The 27,899-nt window shown below is 47.5% G+C and overlaps 1 protein-coding gene across 1 annotated transcript in view; it reads left to right on the top strand.

Annotated features, from left to right (window-relative positions):
• The window catches only part of CTNND2 (catenin delta 2), a 697,357-nt gene that overhangs the window by 643,991 nt on the left and 25,467 nt on the right, over positions 1 to 27,899 (top strand). Inside the window, exons 18-19 of the mRNA XM_037529421.2 lie at positions 15,934 to 16,144; positions 21,395 to 21,479. Coding sequence (XP_037385318.2) covers positions 15,934 to 16,144; positions 21,395 to 21,479 — 296 coding nt within the window. The remainder of the gene's footprint in view (positions 1 to 15,933; positions 16,145 to 21,394; positions 21,480 to 27,899) is intronic.

Genomic DNA, 27,899 nt, shown 5'->3' on the forward strand with positions numbered 1-27,899 from the left:
ACATATGCGTGAGACGTGAGTGCTGGTCACCTGAATTCACTCATACATGGACCCATGCATCATGGCATCCACCCCCAACAAAGACCCGGCTCCCTAGAAAACTGTTTACTCCATGGCAAGCCTTTAACTCTTATAAAGTCCACTAAAATTTTCATTTACAGTTTTGCGAGGCAGAGGGTCAAGTGCGCTTTTCTAGACAAAGCTGGGGCGTGATTCGTGGGCTTAGCAAGGATCAGGACCTGCTCTCCGGTGGGGGCAGGGAGCTGACAAGTGGGCGGGCCTGGCGAGGTGGGTTTGCAGGAAGACTCTAGGAGGTAGGTGCGCATCCTTTCTTCTTGCTCACCTTCCACTTGCTGCTCAGTGATGGGTGTAGCAGTGCACTTGCTAGTTTTGTTCCATGGCAAATTGCGTCCCTCCCCTGTGCCTTTCTTTCTTCACATGTGAGATGGAGGTAGTCATGTTGACGCAGAGCCCTGCTATGAGGAGCCAGGGAGGACTTGCAGGTGCTTGGAGTTTCAGCCGGAATGCAACGTGTTCTTGTTCATATGCTTCAGAGAAAGAGCACTGGCGTGGAGCGGCAGCCATTCTACAAGCTTCTTTCTTGCTGTGCTCCGTCGTGGGTTTCTCTTGAGTCAGTGGAGGCTCCCAGGCAAAGGTTCTGCACAGCTGCTGTTCTGTGAAAGGAGATTAAAAACTCTCCATACATTAAAGTTATCTCACGCTTATTGTGATGAGGCTTTTTTTCCAGAGCACGTTTTTAATTTTATCACCGGCACAAAGCTTTTTTGATGCAGATGCTTAATTTTTCCCAGGAAACACACTCCTTTCACCAGACGTTGTTCTGGGCATCCTATCTCTTTTCTTCCAAGAACCCCCCTGGTAAATAATGCAACAATGACAGGAAGAGTTGGCAATGAAAAACTCTCTGCAAGGGACACAGTAGCTGGAATCCCGAGAACCTATAATTATCTCCTCCTGCACATGTGCAGAGTTTGATAAAAAGTGAGAGCCTGTTTTGTTATTCCCTGATTTTTGAGAGGAAAGCACTGCCAAACACTCTTGGCTTTAATTACCAAAGCCAGCTTGCCTGAAACTAATGCAGACACCTGAGCACACACCAGGAGTTCAAAGACCTTCCGTGACCTGGTGACCCATGCTCAGGGCACCCAGCAGCAGCAGCGTCTTCTGGATGGCCGGGAGCCCCGCGCTGTCTGCCCTGCGCTGCGAGGGCCATCTCGGTGCCTCCGTGAACCACGAGGGAAGTCTAGGTTAAAAAAGAGCATTTCTAGATAGATTCTTGAGGATTCTCAAGAAGGATTTGAGTGCATTATTCAATGTAGTTAATTCCTTCGTTGGTATTGAAGATGTTTTGCTTTATACCAAAGAGCTCAGCCTCATCCTGCAGACATTGAAATGCTTCTCTTTCACTCACGGCACCGTTTAAGCTTTTTTTTTCCTCTGGAACTTCTTTGATAAGCTTGCTTCCACTTACAAAAACATCAAAGGCTGCAAAGACATTATTAGAAAAGAGAAAAGAAAGCCACCTTCCGTTTAAGCTTCAAATAAGGCCAAATCGATTAGTCATCTGAGATTAAGTTGACCTAGCAGCAAGCTTACACATCTGTCACCAATTCTTATTCTAATTTCTCTTTTAAACTTATAGTCAACTACCTATATTCAGCCCTGTCTTTGAGAGAGGCTGATCAAATCGAAACTAAACTAGCCTCTGCCCTGTTTGGGTCTTGTTTTATTTTACATAAGAAGAAATAAATCAACTCAGAGGGGGAAAGCATTCTAGACGTGGCCAGAAAGAATGTCTTCTTTGGTGGAGGGTGCACCAGGGTGATCATTCATGTAGGGGGGGACCCTTTACTCCCAAAATATAAATAATGATGTAAACCAGCACTACCTCCATTTTTTTAAATAATTAAAAACACAAGTATACAAACCTTAAGCATTGCACCATGATTTTATAGCCTATCTAACAAAAGGCAAACACACAAGTCTTGGCCCAAAGACCCTCCGCTCCTGAATTTCTGGAGAGAAATAATTGTCCACAGCGATGTCCCTGGCTGGCTCTTCAGAGAGCAGTGACAGGAGCTATTGCTGAAACAAAGCTGAGTCTATTGCACACAGTGGGGAGGCAGGGACCGCTCCGTGGAGCTTGGTCAGAGCCTCAGAAGTGTGAGGAGATCAATGTCAGGTTCTGCTGAGAGTCTAAAGTCTGATATCCGGTAAATCTTCCAATGCTGGGGCTTGCCAGTCTAGGATGGGTGGGAAAGAAGAATTCTAGGAGTCATGGGGCACCCGCTCCATGGAGCTGTATATGAAGGTTAAGAGGAACTCTGATTCTAAGATACACTTTATTTTACATTAGCTTTTAGTTACAGTTGTGATCAAACTGAACACAGCTGGGTGAATTAATTATCTTCTGTTGCTTGGCATTAACTACGTAGTCCCATTTGTAGCAGTGGGCATTCATGGTAAAGGAAAGTAATGTGGAAATATAAATAAGAACAGGGAGTTAGCCAACAGGGAAGATTTAACACAACTCAGTGCCTCCTTGGGTATGTTGTTTTTTTTTTTTTTTCCCTGAGACCTGATTTGGTGAATGCCCCTCAGAGTGTCTTGCAAAAAAGTGTCCATGGCTCTTGGTCTAAAAGGATAAGGAGCGATAGACGTGGGTGGAGAAAAAATATGACTTGAAAGAGGGAGGAAATTCATTAGAGGTTAGCAAGGAGGAGAAAGAAAGAGCATCCACTTAAGTTCTCATGGGCTAAATAATGCGTCCGGAATCCAGTGGGCTCAGCCATTCATGCAACCAATTGCTAAGAATAGACTATCGAAGAATAGATGATCCTCTTTATCCAACCGGCTGCTCTCTCCTTGAACATTGTTGGTCTCCACCATGACTCTCACACTGGACATATCTCCATTATTTGTTTGCAGCTGTCCACCAAGACAGTGGGTTGCTTGTGTCTTACCAACCTCGAATTTCAATGAAAAAGAGTAACCGCCAGGAGATTTTGCACAAGTGCCATTGAAGCCAGTTATTTCTTGAACACAGAGGGACTGGCTGGGTAACTGGACTATGGAAAGTAATTCCAGTCTTTGTGGAATTTGGGAAGCTTCTAGAAAAGGCATCGGCACATGTTTCTCTGAGGCTTTGGTGGGTGCTAAATACGAGTCATGGGTGGTGTTAACTCAAGGGCTCCCCCAGATCTCGGGGTGAGGAGGTGCAATTTCCTTGCCACTGGTGAGCAAGGGAATTATCATAACACGTTTGACAAACCTCACATGTTCGTTGTCAGGTTGAAAGTCAGAGCACCGTCCGCGCCAGGCGTCTTGCTCAGACACTCACGCTCTCTGCCTGAGCCTGGCCCCATCACACCCTACAGACAAGTGAGAGAGAGGAATTTGACAAGCAATTTGTACATGTCAGTTACCAAATCACATCCCTCACCAGCCCGGCTAATCACACAGAAGCCTCGCAAAGCCCCGTGAGGCATAAAGTTTCGGGGCTCATGGGGTTACTGAGGCGGAGAAGCACAGCTCAGACATGAGAGACTCATCCCTCGGCTCCCTGCTGCGACTGCGGTGACTTTCAGAAAGTGACTCGGCTTTACCCGTTTTTACCAGTTACCAAGTGTTACTTTGGAGGGGTCCCCCAAATTCACAAGGTGCAGCCCTAACCGCCAATGTAATAGCATTTGGAGGTGAGGCCTTTGGGAGATTATTTGACTTAGATTATGTCACCAGAGTGAAATGCTCATGGTGGACTTGTGCCAGAGGCAGGAGGAGCAGAGGAGGGAGAGGAGAGAGCTGCAGGTGCAGGCACCTGGGAAAGGCACACGCCAGGCTCGGTGTACACGCCTGGGTCAGCCCTCCCATGGGGTTGTCAGTGCAGCTACCTGGCCTCTCCTCCCTGGGGTCTACCTGGGGCAGATCCCCCCCGCCACTCTCCCAGGGGGCATTTGGCAATGTCTGGAGAGTTTTCCTCTGTGTGGTGGGCTTGCCGCTGGCATCAATGCGCGAGCCTGGGGAGCTGGTCATTGTCCCCAGTAGCAGTGATGCCACCATTGAGGACACCGGTCCAGATCCTGTGCAAACACTTCCCAGGAAGCCCTGGAAACATGACAGATCTTGTCTTCCCCCATAGCCTTGTTCTTGCCTATCTTTGTCTGGAAATTCTGAAAATTGCCACTGTCAAGAAACCTAGCAAAGCCCTGCTCTGCCGGGGACAGAGGACAGGCTGCGGCCTGTGCAGGCGTGTCCCCTGCAGTGATCTTGTCTGCTGAGCTCACCACGTGGGAGCCAAGCACTGTAGGGGGAGTTTTGGGAGCTCAAGTGTGTGTGATGTGCATCCATGGGGCAGTGTTGGCACCATGAGAGAATATTCCAGAAACACTTCTGTAGCCACTACTCTCCGAACCATCTCTCTCACTCTGCATCGACCTGTGGTCTCCCAGTCCACTAAATGTATCATCAAAAAACATATGTTTGCAAGATTTTTATCGTGAAAACAGCCATTTGTGTAACAAATTGCTGCAACATGAGGTTGACTTTAGAACTAGCATTTGCACAGTCTTCCTTCCCGCAGTAAGAGCTGATGTGGCAGTTTTAAAGACTGGGTGCCTGGCAGGTGTGTGCTGGTTGGGTCTGGTGGCTCCTGGCTGATAGGCACTGCCTCTCCGATGAAGCCTGGGGTAACTCGCGGTTTAGTGTGATGTGGCGCGAATGCCCATCTCCACCCAGGCCAGCACCAGCAGCGGGCACTCAGGTGACAAACACCCGAATCCCTGGCCTCAGGGAGGCCACTGAGTGGACAGTCCCTTGCTCTTCTAGAGATGTGCCTGGGTTTTGGGTGCAGGAGGGGTAGCAGAAGCAGCTTTGGAAGAATGGGATTTCGGTACCCCTTCCTGAAGTATGTGACCCCCGAGAGGAGCCTGGACAAGTGGGGGTGGCCTGACACGGAGCAGATACCTCAGGGCAGGAATGCTAGGGGTTAACCCCAGCACCCCAACTCCTGAAAATATACACCAGATAATTAGGAGGGCTGTCTGGCATGAACAGAGAGGCTCCAAGACTGGCAGGGGTCCGGGGGCCAGGCCAGGGGAGCTAGGGTTACCTTTTAAGCCAGGAGGCTCCCAGGTGGGGCCAGCAGAGGGGAGAGACACAGGCACTTGCTCCTGGCAACACCCGAGGTGAGAGAATACGTGGCTCGTGCTGACCAGGGCACCAGTGGGGTCTCCTCTCTGGCAGTGAAGGCGGCTGGTCCTGCTGTTCTCATTGCCTTTCAGTGAACACGCAGGACTCACAGGCGCGTCCCCTGTGCTACGACCCCTGTCACCTGCCACAGAGTCTCTCAGTGGCCCAGAGCTGAATAGATCATGGAGTGAGGCGTCAAACCAGGGAGAAGAGACTGGTGAGAAGGTTCCCAGCCACCCCCCAAGTAGAGCTGAGCTTACATAGTGTTGAAAGACACTGTTTCTTACAGAAGAAAATTAATTTCTGCTCGATCAAGCCACCTCACTTGGTGTTGGTTTACTAAAGCAGCCACAGGAAGCTAACACGGAAGGAAAGAAAGAAGCACCATTTGCAGTGACCTGATGTCACCCTCGGTGGCCTGAGGGGAAACCACCTCAAGTCCCCAATTCCTCTCCAGCTCTGCTCTGGCCCCAGTTTTTGAGGAAGAGGAGGCCACCGGGAAGAGGAGGCCAGAGGCTGCTGTGCCCTCCCAGGCTTGGCTCCCTTCTGAGTGTGGCTCCTGTCCCACCTCCCCCACCTTTCTGCCCAGGTGCTTGACCTTTGCTGTCGCCACTGCAAGGAAAGCGTGACCTTGAGAACTCTGTGGCGCTCATGGAATTGCTCAGCCAAACCACTGACTCGCCACACTTTCCGAGCTGACAGCCCCTCCGTGCTCAGACGCACGCTCCGAGTTTCTATCAACTTGGGGAGCAAGCCGGCAGAGCCGGTTCCAGAGTTCCCTCATGGAGCTCTGCGTGCTGGGGGGACCCCCATTGTGTTTTCTCCGTGCTTGGTTTGGATTTGCCTGGCGGGCGCTGGGGTTTCTTTTGATGGTGCCATAACTGTGGCCTAATAATAACTAGTCTGCCAGGAGAGCAGAGGGTGGGCTAGGGGTGGGGATCCTTTTTGCTAATCCCTCCCATCACGGCCGCCGAGGAGACGGCCTGGATCAGGCTGCCAGCGTGTCAGGGCAGCCAGCGCCTGCCGCACCGGCTCAGTGTCCTCTCGGGGCGGCGGCGCCACTAAGAAGCCATCCTTGCCCAGCTCTCTGCGGGCAGGAGGCAGCAGCCAGGAACAGGCAGTGCCCTGCGCCACGGGCTGAGGAGGCAGCACTGACCGCTGCTTGCTGGCGACGCTCCTGCCTCCTGGGAGGGGCTTGGCCGCTTCAGCTTTTGCACCGCAGCTGCTCGGGCCAGAACACGCGGACGCCAGACTCCGGCCGCTTGGCTGGACTGGAGCCTAAGCTGATCTGCAAGATCGCCGTCTAGTATTTTCTTGCCTCTGGAAAACAAAATCTGCCATACAGTCTCCATCCGCAGCCTCTCCTGTGCTGCCGGCGAAACCCCGTTAGAATAAAGAAATGGCCCAGGACCAGCCAACTTCCTTTCCTTTCCTAGGACGTCTCCGTGTCCGGCCAGCGAAGGGGCCGTCGGCCCGGCGCGGGGGTGACATGTCGCCAGGTGGGATGAACAGAAAAACCTTTCGTCTGTTTTGGGTCTCCCAGGCTTATGTTTTGCTTCCACCTTATGTCTACCTGGTCTCTTCTCATTTTTGGTTTTGATTTGTGTTTTTTACATTTGAAAAAGGACAGGTTTATTGGGACAAGGAGAAAGAGGCCCTGCCTGGCACAGGCGGGCAGGAGAGCTGCCTCCGGCCTGTCTCTTTCTATTCTTTATCTTCCTCCCTGTCTTTTATTCTAGCACTTCGTGGATGGCCCGTGTACGTATAATAGTTACTGGGTGTTTTTAGTACAACGTAAAGCAAGTTTTTAACTCCTCAAAGTACAAACCCTGTGAATTTTAGTTTCACATGCACAACGGAAGCCTGCGCTGTAGATGCCAGGATCCCGGGTGCTGAGCGATGAGCAGCGTGTCCATAGGAGAGTCCGCTGGGTTAATTAATAAAGAAACAGGCGATGTGATATAGTCCAAGCGATTTTTGCAGTTCATAGGAGGAATTTCCCTGGCGAGGGAATTCCAAGAAATCTCTAGAACACAAACCGATGTTTATTAAAACTATTTGTCAGTATCCTTGGGTTCCGAAGTTCCGCCTCTTGAAATAAATTCTGTGTGCTCTGCAAATACAAAGATGCCACCTTTCTTTATTCAAAAAAATCCTCTTTTGACCTAAACTGAAAATAAGCTCTCATCAAGTTTTTAAAATCATCATTAATCAACCTCAAAGTGAAGACAGCGGGATGCTTTGAAGAAAAGGCATTATCGCTTTTCTTGGCGGGGGCTCCTCTAAACTCTGTGTCCCAGAAGGCGGTTATCGCCTAAGCATGAGGGAGAATGGTGTTTTGGAACAAGTTCAGGCCCCTGAAGGATAATGGGGGCCCCCGGGATGGAGGGACTGGCCGACAGCCCAGGACCCCAAGCTTCGCGAGTTGCCCGCCCCCTGAGGTTCCTTTGAGCTGTGAAGGTGCAGCCTCCACGCCCAGGAATTATGTGATCTGAGCCAAGCCCTGGGGACCAGTCACCCCAAGGCAGCTAAGACTCCCTGGGGTTCGAAGCTCACTGACTTAAGTCAGAATTAGAATCTCCTGGTGGAAACCAGTGTCTGGGCTGTCTGGCTGGTAGGAGGATGAAACTCAGCTTGGGAAGCAGAATTAAGTGGGTTTCAACTTGTGAACCCCTCCACTCAGTACGTGAGCCAGGAGAGCTCCTGAGGCAGTGGAGCTGCGGGCCAATAACTGGGCCTCCCTCTTCGCCTAGGGCTGGTGACAGCCCCTGGAAACAAGGTGTAGGGGCGTGTGTGGAGGCAGGACAGGACCAGTGCATGGAGGGGAGCTGTGCTCGGGGTGAGACGCTCCTGTCAGACGAGCCTCGAAATGCACTGCCGCCCACGCCCCACCCGACCTGCCATGCGGCCAGGGCGATTTTTCAGTTCTGATTTTCACCCACATTGAATCAAGTAGTTATGAAATTAGGATTTCTTTGGTGGCAAAGCTCTACAGACCCATCTAAGCAGAGTCCCAAGAAGAGTGCCCAGCATCTTCCCTCACGGGGCCACCCAGCGTGAGTCCCCAGAACCCCAGTTCTGTTGAGGGGCTGAGTTTCATGCACAGAAAGCTCTCTCTGTTGACATATGCTTGAGAAGCTCCACCTGAAGTGCAGGGACCAGGTGTTTCATTCTGTCCGACCTGCAGGACTTCGTGGGCGTTTCTTTCTGAGTCTGGTGAGGATCAGCACAAGCGTGTCCCCACTTAGCTCCAAGGACCCCCTTTGTGTCGGACACGGCGTCCTGCACACGTAGACCCCGCGGATCTGAGGCAGGTGGGACAGAGGCCTGGTGTCATCACAGAGCTCTCGCTCATCAGTCGACTCTGGGTGGCCCAGAGCCCATGTAAATTGCTTATGGATTTATGGGTCAATAGAAGGTTATTAGATGCCATCCTGTGCTCCGTTTATAATATTACTGGAAAGATGGATTCTGTGCATAAACAGCTAGATGCAGCCTCCAAGATTGTCTGCAGAGTGACTGCAAGAACAAATGAGCGCAGGGCAGGTGTTGTTCAGGAGGTGAGGACCGTACCTGTGGTCAGAGCTGGGAGGGGTGGGCTGGAGAGAGGAGTTTCTGGTGGAGAAACTAACAGAAAGGCCAGGCACTCGGGAGACAGCGCTATGCTCTGACATGGTCCGTCCAGTCTTCCTGGACACAGATCTGTGTAAACCGGAATTTGTACCTGCCTTTTCTGTCCCCCGAGGGAGAAGCGGAGCAGATACTGAAATAATACACGTGGCTTTTGTTGAAAAAGTCAAACCACTTTCTGTTCTATCTATGAGTAGTAGCATAGGATGAAAACCTCGAGATGATTTCCTTTCTTTGTGTCTTTTGCTAAGATAACTTCTGATTTTGACAGAGGTGCAAACCAGTTGGAGGAAGCAAGGGCAGTGGGATGCAGCGTTGGATTCCTCCTCAGGCACTGTGTCCCGCTGATCCCACTGAAAATAAATTTTTTGTTGAGAAATCCTGATCTCACTTGCTCTCGGACGCACTATTGTCTGCTGAAATGTTTGTCCCAGGAGAGTTCTGGAGTCTTCTTCCAGCGCAATCTTGACCTAAATTAAAAGGCCTTCCTCGATCTCTCTCCTAAAGCTAGAACCTGCAAGTTCCCATTTCTGCCTTCACTGCCTTTCTGCTAAAATTTGACAGTGAGTTGAGATAATTATTATTTTTGGTTATCATGCTTAATATTTAATCAAATTATTTAAAGCCTGTTAAAATGTATCTTATCAGTGACTTACCTCATTTTCAGTATTTCTCAAAAATCAATTTATTTCAAGTTCAAAAGGGTTTGTCCGCTAACCTCCCATTAATTAACAACCATTTATTTTCAGAATGATTCTTATACAAATCAAATATGCATATCTTATCACCTTCTTGTTCATATTTCTCCTTATTACCTTACTTCTTGACGCTTCAACCATGTGAGAATTTCTCGGGATCTAATTCAGTGAATGCCTCAATATAAGCGCTGAAAGATACCATTCCTTTTGTCTTCCAGACAGATGAAATAGGTTATTTATTTGACGGTGGTAACTATTGGAGAATTGCACAGTGTAGACTGTGAACAGGGAGATTCTGTTTTCCCATAGCATTTCTATTCAGAGGGTCTCTTTGCTCTTGGAATCATTTTTCCAGATCACCAGTTCTAGCAGGCAAAGTAGTTTCTCCTATGTGACATAAATCCGTATTTGCTTTCTAAAATCCTAGTTATTAGAAAGAAGCATAAGGAACAGTGGTGTTTCTTGTAGAACTTTTCACAACCTCTGCCCATGACAACTACCATCCCTTGACTCCAGCTGATTCCTTCCTACTCTGCTTCCCCCTCTATTTGGAAAATTAATCAAAACAACCGGAGGATACATAAAAGGTTCTTTTTTCTTTTAGAAAATCAATGCATCTCATTATATTTTCTTTTTAAAAAAAACTTTTTTTAAAGATTTATTTATTTATGCACAGAAGAACTGAGGTGTAGGCCAGAGGTGCTGAGGGGTGAGAGGATCCACTAGAGACAGAGTGGGCAACAGAACAGGCAAACTGACTGAAATACACTGCTGGGGGAGCAGTGGGGAGACAGGAGAGGGCTTCTGCGCCATGTGGGTTGCTCACTGGCCAGTCAGGGATCAAATTTATGCTGCAGAGGCTGCAGATTGCTTCATAGTGTGGTGCTTAACCCCTTGCGCCACCAGGCCCGCTGCTCCCCTCAGCAGTGTATTTCAGTCAGTCTGCCTGTTCTGTTCCCCACTCTGTATCCGGTGGATCCTCTCACCCCCTGCGCCTCTGGCCTGTACCCCAGCTCTTGTATGCATAGATGAATAAATCTTTAAAAAAAAAAAAAAAAAGCCCAGCGTCGCCGTGACTGTGAGTCGCATTTAATCAGCTCATGTACTCAATTTAGTACGTTCGGCCACTTCCTCCCCAGATGATCACATCCTCACACATCCTCACACATCCTCAGACATCGTCACACATCAGTGCTGTAAATGCCTGGATGCTGTTGAGGGGTCGTGGGAGGGGTGACCCCGAGATTCATTATTTGGGACCCAGGGCGACCCTATGTTTCTTGTGCTCTTTCTCTCGTTTTGTCTGTCTGGGCCAACCCTTTGTCCCAGGCCCTCCCACGCGGAGCAGTTTGGGGGGATGAGCACAGGCCAGCATCCCCCAGAGCCGGGCACCCCTTGCCCCCCACACTACCCCCTAGTGAGGACGGCCTGCCCCTATGGGCCAGATTCCCCCTGCCAGATGCTTGTTTGGCTCTTTTCCTGTTTGTGACCACGGATTTGAGGGTCACCCTATCAGGCCCTCGCAGACATCACCTGTTGTACAGACACAGGTGCAGCCCGCAGGGTGGACCCAGCCACAGAGGCCCCTTTGCCACTAGCACTGGAACACTGTGGCGCTCAATCTTGAGGCTTAACCTCTGGTCTCTGTGTAGCTCCTCAGGGCGCTGCGTAGATGCCTCACCCCCGTCCCTGCCGTCAACTGCAGTCAGAACCCCGGGACTGTGGGGTCTCCTCCTCCAGGCATCACCACAGTACCTGCACCTGGGCTACTCCGTCTCTCCAGCTGTTAGGTGCCCCTCCAGGCCGGGACTCCTTGAGCCACGTGGCACAAGCCCCCTCTGCAGAGAAGATGCTGCAAACAGCCATTCTATCTATAAAATGCACTTTTTAAACAGGCTTATTCTTCCTTCTTAAATAATATAATTTAATTTGTCCTCAAATGCAACATCTCTAGAGAGATGTCATAGAAACAGTTTTGACTTTTTCAGTAATTTTTCAGTGGAAAGGAAGGAGGGTGGATTCCAGTTCAGGAGGTGAACACCTGTTCAAAGAAGGTGAAACAGATCAGTCAAGGCTTCTCTGGCCTGACTCAAGCTTTCAAGTGGTTGCAGACAAGACCCAGCAGCGTATGCTGTTATATTTGCAGGATTATTTTTATTGACTTTTCCTGATCATTTATCATCAGAGTTCAAGGGTTTTTCTTCTCTCAACCCTAAAGAATTAATTAGAACAAGATTCATTTAAAGAAGGTTTTCTCTACATAAGCATAACCTGCTAAATCGGGCATTAAAGACAGGAATAGAGAGAAGACAACATTCATGACACTCCCAGTTCAAAACAGGATGTTAACTCAGTCAGATCTGGTGATCTTGGGTTAATTAGCAGTCCGATTTCGACCGTGACTAAGTCCTGGACATCGTTGGTCATCCGAGAGATGTTCACTTGTGCTGCCGGGTCCACCCTGGCAGAACGATAATCGCTCTGATTATTTCCTCGTCACCACCAATAATATAAACATCGACACAAGTTGAGTTTTGCAAGAAGTTAGTAAATAATAACCAAGAAAGTGAGAGCTGGTTGTAGACAGTGAGGCCGCTGGAAAATCTCCAGGAGCTTTTCATTCATAACACATAAAACGTGTGCTGGGATTACCCCCAACTGGAAAGGCTGGTTTAAACCTAGAAATGGAATCTTTCTTTTGAAGCCGTGTTGACCGTCATTGTGGTGTTCTCTAACTAGAAGGGCAGCATGCTTTGTCCAAGCCGAGAGGCTCGGAGTGACTGACCGATAATCATGGTACTGGGCATAATCAAATGGAGGGGAGCACCTCGCTTTTTCATTCACCAGGACTTTTTATAGTAGAGGCTTCATAAACAGGACTCACGATGATATTAAACCAACTGAAAACCCACGAATGGCGAACATACCTGATTGTTTCTGCCATCCTCTGTTGCACAAGGTGAGCAAGAAACAGATGGCATCACCCAGCAGCAGTCTGGGTAAGGTGACTTAAAAGTCAAAGACTTCTTTAAGTCTTTGACATGGGGTGAGATTTGGGGGTGATGACTTCAAAAAGAGTGTTAGGGGGCACAAGCTCTGAGCATAAGTCGTGAGAACCCAGCAGCAGCTTGGGTCAGGACTTGCTTGGGGAGACAGGCGCTCGCCTCCCAGGGCTGGAGATGCCCTCTGAAAGCTACACTCTCTGGGCTCTGAGCCAGCTTTGAAAGATGAGGGGTTTGCGTGTTTTCTCCCCTTCATGTTAATGTCTTTTGGGTGTACACAATGATGGATTTTCATGATACAGTAAGCTCCCAAGAGTCCCCAAAAGAGAAACGGGGGGAAGAGAGGCGAGTCACATCACGGAAGGGCTGCTGCCGAAGGAGCCTGGTACAGGGTTATCCATCTTCCTGGGACAAAGGTGGGAGGGTGGTTTTCCTGTTCACCTGCAGACGCACAATCACAGGGAAATCAGCACTTCCTTTTACATCTTCAGTCACTAATCAAAAGCCAGTTCTGAGTGGGAGATGACCCTGCTAGGACGGTGGAGCAGAAAGCCCCAGGAACCGGTCTCTCCACAGACACAGTCACGTGGGCAGAGACTGCCATGACCGGATTGGAATTCTGTAGTTTGATGGGGGCTGCTTGCGGCTTCCAGAGGAAAGCTTGGTGCTTAATTGTGGGCAATTTTAGTCATTTTCAGCTCTTAGCAGATCAGCAGCTGCCCATGCATCACCCCTCACCCCTTGGCAGGCAGCTGTGCCTGTGTCCCAGGACAGCTCTGTGCAGCTGGCAAGATCAGAGGGACTAGTAATGATTCTGCCCTTTATATATGGGGGACCCGTGTCCATACCGCTGACCGCTGCTTCTGCAGGTGCAGACAGAGGCAGCCACCGTCCACTCCCACATTAGTGCACGCCCCTCCCCAGCTGAAGTGATTTCCAGGGGACTTAAGGGTTGGTACCCCTCCCCCCGCTCTATTTTTTTCTTTTGCCCTTTCGGGAGCCAGACATTAAAGAAGAGGACATTCAGAAGGAAACGTATCCAGGGGGTGGGAACGCTACCAGGCCTCCCAGGGACAGGGCTTGGGGCTTGGGAAGGTACACAGACCATTCCACCCTTCTAATCTGATTTTTTTTTAATTATTAAAAACAAAAACTAAAAGATGCTGCAGCAAAATCCTTTCTCTCCCCTCATGTTAACTTTCAACCTTGAAAATATCCAAGTCCACGAAACCAGTCCTCCCTGCTTGCCCAGGGGTGTGATGCCCCCGGGTGCCCAGTGATAGAATTTTCTGTTTCCTTCTAAAGACAAAGGGCCCATCCCCCACCTCATGTCTGTAGAAGGAACTTGGCCATCCCAGGGCTGGATGGGGCTCCTGAACAGACCCGTCTCCAGCAGGCTGAGCTCAGCAGAAGCCTCAGGTGATGCAGTGATAGGTAGATAAGTCCTCGTGTCCAAAGTGTCTTCTCCTAACTATTTTAGGTGCTGCCATTAGAAAATAAATATGCTGCATTCAGGAGTTTTGAGGCAAACCATTTTTGTCAGACACTTCTCAGCTCCCACCAAGTGCATCAAGACACTTTGCTGTCTCGGTCATTCAGACATCAGCATTTTTTTTTCTTGGTCCAGCCTAAAATAAACCACCTCCACATAGGATAAGGACAGATGCCAACATTATAAGGCCCTAAGTTTTATTTATTACTGCCCAGAATTAAGATTTCTCCTCCTCCTGCCATGGAAGCCTCTTCCTACCTGGGGCACCAGAGACTTCAGCAGCAGAAGAGGCCCCTTGGAGATACGTGTGCAGGAAAATAGTTCATATGGCTTCGGAGCTAGCTGGCTACGTCTCATTGGGGGAGGAGAGGCAGGACAGGATTTTATATTGGACACATGCCAATTCCATTCCCCAAATTTAAAAGCAGCCCACTTTACCGCAGACATTCATTTACTTGGTTCTGGAAATAAATTAATAGAACAGAATTGGAAGCTGCAGGTGGGATGAATGAATCGCCTTGCTGGCTTATTGGTGATGCTTAAAGTGCTTTGTAAACTAAAAGTGCTCCATAAAGATGTCATCGTAAGCACCGCTATCCATGGGAACAGCAAGATTAATAATGATCAAGTGAATTAAAGAAGCAAAGTTGGATTTGATTTTTTTCACATGAAGAAAAACATGTCAGGTTGGTAAATGTTCTATGGTCGAACCAGGCGATAAAACCCCATCAGGGAGACAGCCCTGTCAGCCGCCTCCCTCGTTCAAGCCAGCTCCAGTGATAGGCTATTTGTAAAGCTTCTCTCCCCTGCTTGCAATGTTTTCCTCTGCTTTGAGGGGTTCAGAAATGACACGTGTGACACTCAGCGTGCATGTGTGGTGTGACTTGTCTGTTAAGTAATACAGGCTCCCTTCAAGGTGTGTGGGGGGCTTTGCTAGGCCGACCATGTTCTCTTTTTTTTTTTTTTTTTTAAAGATTTATTTATTTATTTATACAAGCACTGGGTACAGTCAGAAGCGCAGGTTGGGAGGGTGAGAGAATTCACCAGAGCCAGAGCGGGAGCAGAGCAGGCAGAAGGACCGAAGTACACGGCTGAGGGGAGCAGCGGGCGGCAGGAGAGGTCTGCGCGCCATGTGGGACCCTCCTCCGGTGGCCGGGGAGCAGCCGGGGATCGAACCGACGCCGCAGAGGCTGCGGGCAGCTTCGCAACCCAGCGCTCAACCGCTGCGCCACCGGGGAGGCCCCGACCGTGTTCTCTTGACCTACATGAATAACGAGCAAGGACCTAGTGAGAGCTCGTGTCCCCCGAGTGCTTCGCCCTTGGTTGCCGCTGTACGTCAGATGCTTTCCCCACATTTACTGATTGAATCCTTGCCGCCACCTTGTAGGATAAGTCCATGGTGACCGGTGCTGTGATGATTTAAAAAGCTGGGGGGGGGGGGCTCCCTGGTGGCCTAGGGGTTAAATCTCAGCACCATGAAGCTATCGGCAGACTCTGCAGCACGAGTTCGATCCCTAGCCAGGGAGCTGACCCACATGGCACAGCAGACCTCTCCTGTCTCCCCGCTGCTCCCTCAGCAGTGGATCTCAGTAGATCTGCCTGTTCTGCTCCCCACTCTGTCTCTGGTGAATCCTCTTACTCCCCACACCTCTGGCCCGCACCCCAGCTCTTGGATGCCTAAATTAATAGATCTTTAAAAAATAAATAAATAAAAAGCTGGGAAATGACTTCCCAGAGACTCAGTGTCACATCCACCTGCCCAGCAGTCCTGCATCCCCCTGAGACGCTGTTTCCTCTGTGGCCGTGTCCAGCGGATGTGGGAACAGACGCCATGTCTCCCCCCACCCCACCTCTCCCTCACATCTCTGTGTTGGCCTCATTGCTGTCACCTCCTCCTCCGCAGGCAAGTACGCCATGCGCGACCTGGTGCACCGGCTCCCCGGCGGGAACAACAGCGGCAGCACAGCCAGCAAGGCCATGTCGGACGACACGGTGACGGCCGTGTGCTGCACGCTGCACGAGGTCATCACCAAGAACATGGAGAACGCCAAGGCCTTACGGGACGCCGGCGGCATTGAGAAGCTCGTCGGCATCTCCAAAAGCAAAGGAGACAAGTAAGTGGACGGCAGCGTGAGTGCCCGGTACCCCGGGCACTCTGGGAGCACTGCGGCGTCCCTGGGGAGCACTCCTCTCTGATGAGCAGGAGAAGGAAGCCCCTGGTCCCAGTCTTCCCACCCCACAGTGGCAGCTGGTCGTGGTCATTCTGAGTTGGTTACATAAAATCATGATGTTGCAGCTACTGAGATATGGGTAAGAGCCACCTGCCTGTGGCTTGTGCACGTGCACATGCCAGGGTGTTAACCCAGCACGGAGGAGACAACCGGCCTGACCTGGACCCAGGTGAAATTTCATGGTGGCTGTGGATGCAGATTTGAGTGTTGACGATGAGGGGCACCCCACCCTTGGGCTATGTGCCTTCTCTGCTCTGTAGTTGCTGGTCCTCCGTGGGGGCTGGGGGTGGGGAAGGACAGAGTGCTCTGAGTGCTCATCCAGCACCGTCCCTCACTAGCTGTGGACCTGGGCACAGCATTTAAAGGAATAGAAGGTTCTGCCTCCACCAGCCCAGCTAAAGCTGGGAGAGTGCCCTAATATTTCCCAGACCAAGTGATCATCAGGTCTTGGAGGATGAATAGAGATTTCCCGGGCAGAAGAGAGGGTGGGAAGGAGGGAGGGCTCTTGAGGGAATGGAGTGAAAAGAAATAAGGCTCCAGGTCACAGCAGCCGCACCAGCACTGCAGATAGGAACGTCCCCAGCTTGATTTAAGAATCAATGATACCTGATCTTGAATCAATATACCTGACCTCACACAACCGAAAAGTATCTCCCCAAGCCAGTGTGTCGGTGCACCCGTGAGCTGTCAATTTTACAGAAACATTCACCTGCTTTAATTAAGTTTCGCCTCCTGAAAATCCCTCCATGTAATCAAATAAGATTAAAAGGGTAAACCTTTTGTTATCAAGGGCCTACTTCCAGACTCTCCGCTCCCTGGCTCCTCCTATCTCACTCCAGCACATCAAATTGCTAAATAAGCTTTTTCTTGTTATTAAAAACCGTGAGAGATGGGCTTTGAGACTTTTAAGAATATCTCTCATTATTTCTTTGAATTCGTGATATTTCCATTGTCTTGTAAAAGAAGTATCAGCTTCCTTATAAGCACCCTGAGACTCCACAGAGGTTCAAGCAACAATTCAGTGTCAGGATTTGAGTCCTTTTCTCCAGCAAGTAGAGAGGCCACAGTAGAACGGAGTAATAAAATAATTGTGTGGTGTAGATGGTTGGCTTGTGTGAGGCTTCATGACATTGTACTAAAAGTAAAATGCTTTTCTTCATGGAAAGGGAGTCCCTGATTTCTTCTTTATATAACTGCACTTGACCTTTGAAATCTCTTATTAAAATGCCCCTCCATCCCAGCATGAAGCAAACTCACATGCACAATAATAGTGGACAGTAATAGTCCACAAAAACACTGATAGATTTATTAATATGCAAGGACTTTCAAAGAGCAAGGATTCTTTCTGAAGTGTGAGACTAGAGAATTTGGGGGGACAGGACTTGGATGGGCCTGTATTAATTCCTTCCAACTGTGAGAGCAGTTACTGCAGCATCACTATAGAGGCCTTAAAGAAAAAAGAGGCTTTTATCAGTTCTACTATCAAAGAAAATTATTTGGTAAACTAATGATTAAGTCCCTTGAGAAAATCATTTATAAAATAAATAATATATGTCTGGGTTACAACCCAACAAATGGTCCCCTTGGGTCTGGTTCAGTCTTGATTGTTGTTAATGGGAGGTTTCATTATAGATGATTTCATAAATGTCCTTTCATTTGACTGAAAATTTGTTTATGGAATAGTCACTTGTTTTATCTCTTTGCTCCTTTATCTTTTTCTCTACTGTTAACAGCCTGGGATTATGGGCTTAAAAAGAAGTATCAGATTGAGTTGGGTCAAGCATCATCCCAGTCACTCTTCTACTTTGTTAATCGCATTCATTTTTTAGTGTAGCTTATCTCACTTTTATAATGATTAATTGAAGATCAAAACAAGGTTTTTATAATTGCAGATAACCTCCTGTCCCACCTACACTGCTTCTCGCTGCTCTTACAGCAAAATGAGTGCGGGAGAATTGCCTGTATCCCAGCCCTGAATTCATTTATTATTTGAGTTCATTTTGACTGTAGACACTGAGATACCTGTGACCCCCCCTACACATTCTTTAATAATATAGAAACTCTTTATTGAAAATACAATTCGTGGAATTGGGATGATTAAATCCTTGGAAAGGAGAGGTACATCAGTTTATTCAAGTTGATGTATACAATACTTGCACATCTATCCTCAACCTAATTTGTTCTTAAAAATTACTTACAAAAATAAGTTTAATTCAAGCCTGATTTGTAAATATGAAATAGTATGACAAAACAGATGGAAAATTGTGCCTATGATTCTCCATTTTATGTATTTGTGTTTCATTTTCAAATATACACAAGAACTTCAATAATATTAAATAATATTCATGAGGCAGACCAGTGAGTTTTAATCAATCTGTCTGACCATCCCACTCACCGTGTCTAGTAGGTAACCCAACCCCTGGGACTGGTGTTCTGGGGTTCTGCTAAACACCCATAATTAATTGTACAAGCTGTAAACCTTTAGCCAATCCCAATGTGACAACTTTGGGGAAACTTACACTTATGTGATCATTAATGACTCCTGTAGGAGTCTTATACTTATTTTAAAGTTTTGCTAGCATATTATTTTTTCTTGCATCATTTTAAACATCCATTATGGACATTCTGTCATGTCCATCTGTTTCAAAAGTACATTTTTTTCTAATTTTAACAGTTCAATAGGAAATAGTGTTGAATGTGTCACTATATTTTGTCGTAAGACAGAAAAGCCATTAACAGCCTCAACTGTTACTTGTCAGTAGGAATGGTATTGTAGCTTAACTTATAATAACTTGTCACATTAGAAGCACTCAATTGTTCAAGTCCTTCAATCAATAGTTATAGTATTTCCAAGTCGAAGTTGCTATGGTACCAGTCTAGTAAATGGATCAAAATTAAGGTTTAAAAGAAAGGAACATTCTTTGACCTTCACATGTTGTTATAACCCTGTGATGTATTGGCATTTTAATTGAGAGGTTAAAATTTGCTATTCATTGCACAGTCACAGTCTCTTTCTAGTTTGTAACTAGCAAAAACAAAAAATATACCGTATCAGAGGGATTTTTGCATGCTAAATATATTTCAGTGCTGCCTAAATATTAATATATAGTCTCTAATGCTTGACTGTTATCATGGACATATACCTTGCTAACAGCGATAAAATACAGAAAAATCCAACATTAAATCTTTGCCCGATATTGATTTTATAAGAATAAATTGTAGCGTCATCTATACCCATATAAAGATCTAAAATTCTATCCTTAAGTCAAAGGAATTTAATATTATATTTAGAGCATTTAATATTATATTTAGAGCATGATACTACCATAAAGTGTGATGTTCTTTAGCAGTGGTCCATTTTCATAAAAATAAATATGTATGTTATTTAAATATAGCTTATCTTTCATAAGAGAAAAAAATTAGAATTTATCAGAACTCTATTCTCTTAGAACTATATTATATGATTAGATTTTCCAACTTAGACAAAGTTGAATTTCATCTCAGTAGTAATAACGGTGAAAGTGACTGTTACTATTACTAGTCAGTAAGTGGATGAAAGAACCTTAACTTGGTTGGTCTAAATGTGAAGACCAGGAAGGAACACAGCAGGTATTCAATTGACCGTGTATTGGCATCCCATAACTCCATGGCCAAATGCAAACACTCCCAGCAACACCCATGTGTTCTGGCTCTCAAATTGAATCTCAACCTGATCCCATGTAACCAGCTGCTCACTTTCTGTTTCAAAAGCAAAATTTTATTTCTAAGGCATTTTTGGCCTCAGTTCAGCTCTTCTCTTCAGGGGATGAGTACATCACCAGCCAGCCACCAGTCAGGGTGGACTTCACATGGGAGTCACTATGAAGTTTTATGTCCTGTCCACCTGCAGTGTCCCGGTTCCTGTAGACCAGGGATTGGCCAGCCTCAGCCAAGGGCCTTGTCCTCCCAGCACCTGCCTTTGTAAATAACATTTAATGGGAACACGGCCACATCCATTTGTCCATTCACTTATGTGTGATGTCGCCTGTCACCATACAATGGCGGAATTGAATATCTGTGACCAGACCATACGGCCCCCAAAGCAGAGGATGACTATTCTCTCACCCTGGATAGAAGGAGGAGCCCAGAACCGCAGCCCCAAGGTCTGGGTTTGTGAGATGCAGTGAGTGCAGTTAAATAGACAGATTGCCACCTCACCAGTCTGACCCGTTGATATCACGGCCTGTTGAAGTGTGTGTATCCTCAGACAGATACAGATTTGTAAAATGGAGAGTCATAGCCAGTCCCAGAGATCAGCCACAGCACCAATGGCAGCCACCAGAATCGTGCAACTGGTCAACCTTTAGAACCTAGACTCTGCAGCTAGTAATCTCAGTAGTTCCCTCACCAGCAGCCAAATTTGATCAAATTAAACAGATATCCAGAATTTGATCAAATTAAAGCAGCATGAATTTATGGACCTGCTGTATGTCTTTTGAGATGCACATTAGCTCTAAACCAGAACCAAAATACTTATTTATCCCTACTTTCATAGCACTTTCAAAACCATGACTCAAAAACCTGTTAAGAACCACCAGTGCAAAGGTTTACAAGCCCTTCATGGCTCACTAAGGTCCAGAGGACAAGACTTTGATCCAAATCCATTTGGCTGGACGCACCTGCACACCCGTGTGCCTACACCTGCTTCACTGCCAGCCTCTCTTGGTGTCCACAGCAAATGGAGAGCAACCCCTACCATCCCAGCAAGGGTGCCACCACCGTCCATGCTTTCATGCTTCAGTGGAGAAAGCAAAGCCGTGTTGCCCCTTACACACAGGTGCTGTGTGGTGCCCATTCAGCCCTGGGACCAGGGCCTCCCTCCTGGCCACGCTCTGTCCTTCCTGCTCCACTTTGTGGTGGACACGACACCTGCATCCTAACTCTATGCATTTCCGTTTACATTGTAAAAGTCCACTGCCAGCTTGTAGTGTGGTCCTATCTCGCACCCTCTTGGCATGTTGAAGAGAATGAGGTTGCAGTTAGGAAAGCGGTCCCTGGCCCTCTCCCCGGAAGGGAGGAAAGAGTCAGCACGGCCACCTGGGGGCCTGCGCATGCGTGCTCACCAGCTCACATGTCCTGTCTTCTTTCCTCCAGACACTCTCCAAAAGTGGTCAAGGCTGCATCTCAGGTCCTCAACAGCATGTGGCAGTACCGAGATCTGAGGAGTCTCTACAAAAAGGTAAGGCTGGCTTCACCCCGTTGCTCACGAGCCACACACAGGCCTGAGCCGTGGGACGTGGGATTTGGTTATAAGTGTTGGGTCATCCGCATGGAGACCCCTTGTCCACCACCTGAGTAATTGAAACACCCGAAACAAGAGAATCGATGAAGAAACAAAACTCTCCCTGACTGTCCTCTGTGTACTAAGACCTTGAACTTTCTGGCAGACAGACCCACGTGCATAGGGTCTCATCCTCGATCACCTTACAGACAAGAAAATAAGGTTGTTTTCCTGAGTCCCTGTTTTGTACAATAGACCAAAAATTAAGTAACTGGGAGATTTTTGTGCCCAAAAAATGCATCAGATGTCACCAAGCAATTGTGGGTGGAGAGGAGACAAGAAAGTATATGAAAAGCAGTTCAGGAAGGTCAGAAGCATCACACCTGGGACAGTGAGAGGAAGATCCCACCCCCGACCTTGTCCCTAGCAGGGGACACCCACCTGTTACACAGGGGCGGCAGGCAGCTGTTTCTCATGACGACTCAGGTGTCGAGGAGGGGCCTGAGCAGTGCTCGGTGCCCCATCCCGAGGCGGGAAGGAATGTTGAATCAGGCATTGGGAAGATGTCCTCAGCCCCAAAATGGTTTCAAAATAATGTCACAGTCAGGAATTTTGATTCCATGCCTCGTTTCCAAAGGCTGAAAGAATGAAGGATGTAAACTTCTCATCTTTTGGACAGGTGGGGGATTTCTTTACCAACACCTTCCAGAAGCTGGTGTTTGACTGTCTTAACCAGACCAGCAGATGTGGGGAGTGAACGTGGGTTTGCTCCATGGCAGATTTGAGTTGACAGAGAGGTGGGGAGCAGCACGGAGTCGCAGGACACAGTGCAGTCCGTGACCCCGACACGGGCTGGGCAGGGCACGCGCCGCCGTCTACACCTGCTCCAGCCCCTCCTTGCAGCCTCTGGAACCTGCCTGGAGGAGAAGAGGGTCTCAGAATTACCCCTGCCTCTATCCCCGGCTTATTCACCAGTAGCGGGAGGCAGCAAGGGGTTCACACCAGAGAAAGCAGGGCCCCTCTTCCCAGAAGGTAAATGTGTCTTTTTCTAAACCAGTGGGGAAAAGTAGATATTTAACAACTGACTCAACTAAGGTTTTGTCTATTTCCAGATATCCCCAAGGTTCTCTAGCTCCTGTGAGCATTCATTACTTTGCACATTGAGTTTATAAAAGTTGTCTTCTGTATCTCTCCTTGAAAGATCTTCCTGTTCTGCAAGAGGGAGTGTGTTTAAGTTGAAACTGAGATTGCAAATTAAGTATTATGGCAGTATTCCAGATTCATTATTTCCTTTCCCTAATATTTTGCACATTAGGGTAAGTCCTTCATCTAAAGGATGGTGAGTTCCTTTCTGTTTTGCTTGGAATTCATACCCCATTCTTACTCTGTTCCTCCTGGGACGGGAGTCCAGAGAGCTGCCTCCCAGGGCTACTCCCTGCTAAACAGGCAGAGGGACATAGATGAAAAAGAAACTGGTTGTTCTGAATCAGTGGCTCAGAAGCTCGATGAAATATTCCTGCCTCAAATAAACTCCACGTTCCTTCAGATCCTAATCATTCCTTTGCTCAAATGCCTTCTCGTATTTATACGCATTGAAGGGAAACTCGTAGATTCTACAAGTTATTTGTTGTAAGAGTTTTCCATCTTTGTGTTTTTTCTGTTGTAGCAGAGTTCAGAAAGTGTAATCGTCTTTCTGTTTCCATGAAAAACAGAATGTGTTGACAGGAATTCAATGGAGCTAAAACCCAAGAGCTGAGGATAGTTTAAAATGTGTTTCATGTGAGGAGATTTACAAAGTGTGAGCTGGATAAACTGATGATGATGTTTTTAGTGGACCCAGGATTAAAACAGAGTGAGAAAGAGTTGTACTTAATGATGCCCAAATTACGCATTTGTGAAATGCAATGAGGACCTTAGGTGCAGTGTGGTAAGTGCTGTGAACAGCCAAGCTCAAAATTTATAGAAGCTGTTCTTTTTGAAAAGTCCTTTTGTGAGGAAAACCAAATTCACTCATCAGTCAATGGGAAAATCAATTTTTATTTTCATCTTCATTGACAACTTACTTATCAGTGAAAACCTGTCTCGTCCGTCTCTCAGTTATCCTTGTTTCAAATCTATTAAACACCTATGACAGCCTTAGAAAAGGAAGAATTCCAAAGAAAACACAAGATAAGGGAAGTAGCTGCCGTGGCTACAAATAAAACGTGGGACAATTATTAGTAATGTCATCAGTTTCAGAAATATATTACAGATTTACTGCTGATAGGGAAATACAGAGCCACATCTTAAAGAGTTTTTGGAATTTGCATTCATCAGGAGGTAAAAGTCAAGGGCACCGTGGATAAGAGGAAAAGCATGAGTAGGAAGATGGAAATAGGAATTAAAACGGCACATCTTTGGGCAGAATTAAGAGCCCATCTGTCATGGGCTTTGTCCTCCTGGGACCCAAGCTTACAGGCAGGAATCTCATTTCATTAGCTCGACGACTTGATTTACTTAGAGAGAGACACATTAAATAAATAGAATATTCTTCTGGCTGGGTGTGTTGACCAAAACAAAATTATATTTGATTCCTGATACATTTTGAGCCAAAACATACTTGTATTATCTCAGCCTTCAGTTTTATGGAGGCCTCAACTTCAGCTTTTCTCCCCTAAGGGAAAGTAAGCCAATTGCAGCAGAATGTTATCACAGGCTGGCTAAATAATTCATTCATTTTTGTTTGTTTGTTTTTACCAATCCTTAAGTTTAGATAACCCAAATAGAACCTTAAATTTCTTTAATCATCCATTCCGTTGCAGAGGATGTGTCCAAAGGAAAAGAAGCTGACCCTAAGGGATAGACATGATAGAGAGATAAAAGTTGTGACTTTTTTGAACCTTGGTATGAAAAACAAGTTCGCTGACGTAATGGGCTACTTATGTTTGTTTCACTGAAGTGGGAGACTGTTGGGTCATATGATTTGCAAAGGTGATACATTGGAGGGGCATAGAATTATAATATTTTAGAAATCATAGTTTATTAAACCTTGTATACTACCTTAATAATCTGTATGGCATCTTCAAGAAATAATGGTTGGGACAGAGGATAAGTACTCAAACCAGGCAGAATGAAAAATACAAACGCTCAAACTGAAGAGGTATCTCTTTGCTGCTCGTGGAGTCATACCTGGCTGGGCAGGTGGCTCAGGGCCAGCAGGTGGTCCGGGGAGCCAGGAGTTGCCCTGTGCAGGGATGTCACCTTTGTCTGGGTCGGCACATTTCCCTGTGCTTCACCCTTGACATCCCAGACCCTAAGAAGAGAGGGGAAGTGATGTCATTTTAGCAAATGTGGCAGTTGTCCAACTCCTGTTCATATCCCAGGAAGAACTCAATCATGTAGACATGTCCAGCTACAAGGGGGGAAGAGAAAAAAGGGCAGTCACGATCCCTGCTCAAATCTGGCAGGGAGAAGTAGTGATTTCACTAAAGAAAGACGGGCGGTATCAGCTCCAATGTCATTTCCTTTTGTTCGAATAGCTTTGATATCCATTGCAATCACTACCTAATGAGGCATATTATTCCATTTTCGGGAGCCTGAGGTTATTCGGGACTTCTTACTTGCTTTAAGCAGAAATCTCAACTTCTGTCCTCAGATGCCATTTTGGAAATGTCCAATTTCTCTTCTCTGTGAAAGTTGTTCTGGTTTTAAACCTGGCCGTGCTGTGTCCACGCGGTCATGCCTCCCTGCATCAGACCCGCTCAGCCCTAATATCCCAGCATGTCCAGGCCGTTCAGCATGGCTAGCACTCTTTTCCCCACATGTATGCAAGTTTGTAAATATCAAACAGACAGTTCCCAGCTGCATGGCGTGGTCCCCCAAATCTGTTTCTCTCACCCCAATCTCCCTTCACATATCTGCCACCTGCCAGCTCTCCCTCACAAGTCTGCACGGCCCCACAGACGAACTCAGCTCTCAGACAGGCCAGTTTTTCCTGGTCAGCTTCTCTTCCAACAGCCTCCTAGCAGTGATGACACAGCCCACTGCCCATCCCCCGGCCGGTGCCCAGGGGCCATCCTGGCGCTTTCCTGTGCTTCACACATCTGCATCCAACCCCACAGAAAACCCGAGACGTCGACCTCCCCCTACTGCTTTCCGCCGTCATGGAACTGTGGCTGCTCCATAATCCTGGATTTTTGCCACAGATTCCTAACTGGGCTCCGACCCTTCAGCCTTGTTTCTCCCCAGTCCATTCTCAGGAGGGCAACTAGGCAAATGTTCTAGAAAGCAAATATGGTAAAATTGCTCCTCAGAGCCACACCCTTCAGGGGTTCCCAGTGTCCTCCAGATGGAGTCCAGGCACAGTCCCTGAGATGTGTCAGAGGCAGCCTCAGCCTCACTCCCTTGCTCAGACTCTGCTCCCGACCCACCTTGGCTGCCAGCTGTACCTGACCTTGGCCTCCAGCTATACCTGACCTTGGCCTCCAGCTGTACCTGACCTTGGTCTCCAGCTGTGCCTGACCTTGGCTGCCAGCTGTACCTGACCTCTGTGCACCCAGTTCATTTTCCCTCCCTGCCGCCCACCTTCAGAACCCTCCTGCAAGCCTTCACCTCACTCCCCACCCTGGTCTTCCAGTCAACTTGCCCATCTTGACCATCTGCATTTCCCCTCACTTTTAGAATCACAACCCCTGAATATAATCTTTCAAGCCTCTCCCCCAGGTCTAAATTAGTAATGACAATTAATTCCCATTCCTTAGGAATCTGAAATAATTGTAGCGCAGATTCGTTGGAATGAATACATTTTTAATTCAAACTTTTGAAGAATGACTTTTAAACATGATGAATGGCTTGAACGCACAGCTGAAAATGAAGCAGCATAATGGCGCTATGATAGTTACTAGCTAGAAAAGACCTATTTGCACTTTTATAGAAGATAGTTTTCTTCCTTGGCTCAAGATGAGTTATGGGAGCATTTGCTCTGTCAACTTCCAAGTCACTTCTCCCTAGAAGTTGGCATGAACCCGCTTTCCAACTCTGTACAATAATGTCAGCTCCCGAAGGGCCGGATTCTCAATGCAGGGCCAGCAGAAAAACTCTCACTCGAAATAAAGATTACTTTGTGCGAGAAAATGGGAATGGCGTCAATGAGAGAAATGAATTATATCCGTTATCTTTGGCAAAATAAAGTAGATGGCTTGACTTTGTTTTACAAATAGCAGTTTTTCCTTTACTTTAACTGTCGATGACTCTGCCTCCCAACTTTTAAATTCCTTTTTGTCCACCAGTGTCCGTGAAGACTTTCCATGCAGCCTCCAGTTAATGACATGGAAAATTGAAGTTTGTCTCATCCCCAGACAGTGAAGATGCCTATTTTATTGGTATAATTTAGTGGGGCTTTGCGAACACAAATTCAGTAACAGACTTTGGTCTGAAATGTTACATGATGCATCTTGCATTCAGGGGTTACTTATAGAGCCGTCACTTAAAATGTAAGTGTGGGTGTCACATGGACTCAGATTTGAACATAATTTAGCACAGTTTTCAGGCTTTGGATTCAAATCTTTCCTCAGTGATTGTTAAACAGTACTCTCTTGATTAAAAAAATGTAAATGAGATCATGTTTCTCTCTGCAAAAATAATATAGCCTTTTACTAAAGAATTGCAGCCCATATTCCACTGAATATTCCACTGGCTGGTGGATAATTCCTACCTAGTGGTGGGTGGCTGACCTGTAGATCAGCCTGTCACCTCCCGTGACATCTGTCTTGTGGGGGACTCATTTCTAGATTCCCAGAGTGAGCCAGTGGGGTCCCCGGCTTCTGTCTGCACCTCCCTACATACACTGGTCTCTGGGTCTCAATAGGACTCACTGGGTGAGGCCACTCTGCCCCATCAAAGCCCCTGGGAAGCTCAAGGTGACCCCATAGGGTCCCGAGAAAAACCACATTGCAGCCTGGAGCCACCCCTGTGTGATGCCACGGGCTGCTCCCCAGGGAAACTGACCTGTGTCATCACAGCTGGGTTGGTGCTGCTTCTGCCTTTGGAGGCACAGATGTGTCCTGAGGGCAGGTGGGAGAAGCAGCAGTGACAGTGCCTCCAGCACTGGGGGGGAGGGGGGAGATAGGAACTGACAGGCTGCACACTGTTCCTCGTTCCGTCATTTCTCCATGGGCTTCTTGCCTAGAAAACAGGCTGGGCCCTTAAAACAAACCCTGCGAAGTTGTCACAGAAAAGCACAGGGCAGCACCTACATCAGAGAGGAGGAGATGGCTCCAGGGTTTGGCTGATGGTTCTCAGCTCATTATTTTGCTCTGGGCTCGTTATTCTGCTCTGGCTATTTCAGAGGGCTTCAGAGAGAACAGAGAACAGTGCAACCTGGTCCCTGAGTAACTGATT

This window comes from Talpa occidentalis, unplaced genomic scaffold (assembly GCF_014898055.3).
Source record: "Talpa occidentalis isolate TD23 unplaced genomic scaffold, MPIMG_talOcc4v2.1 talOcc4.6, whole genome shotgun sequence".
NCBI lineage: Eukaryota > Metazoa > Chordata > Mammalia > Eulipotyphla > Talpidae > Talpa > Talpa occidentalis.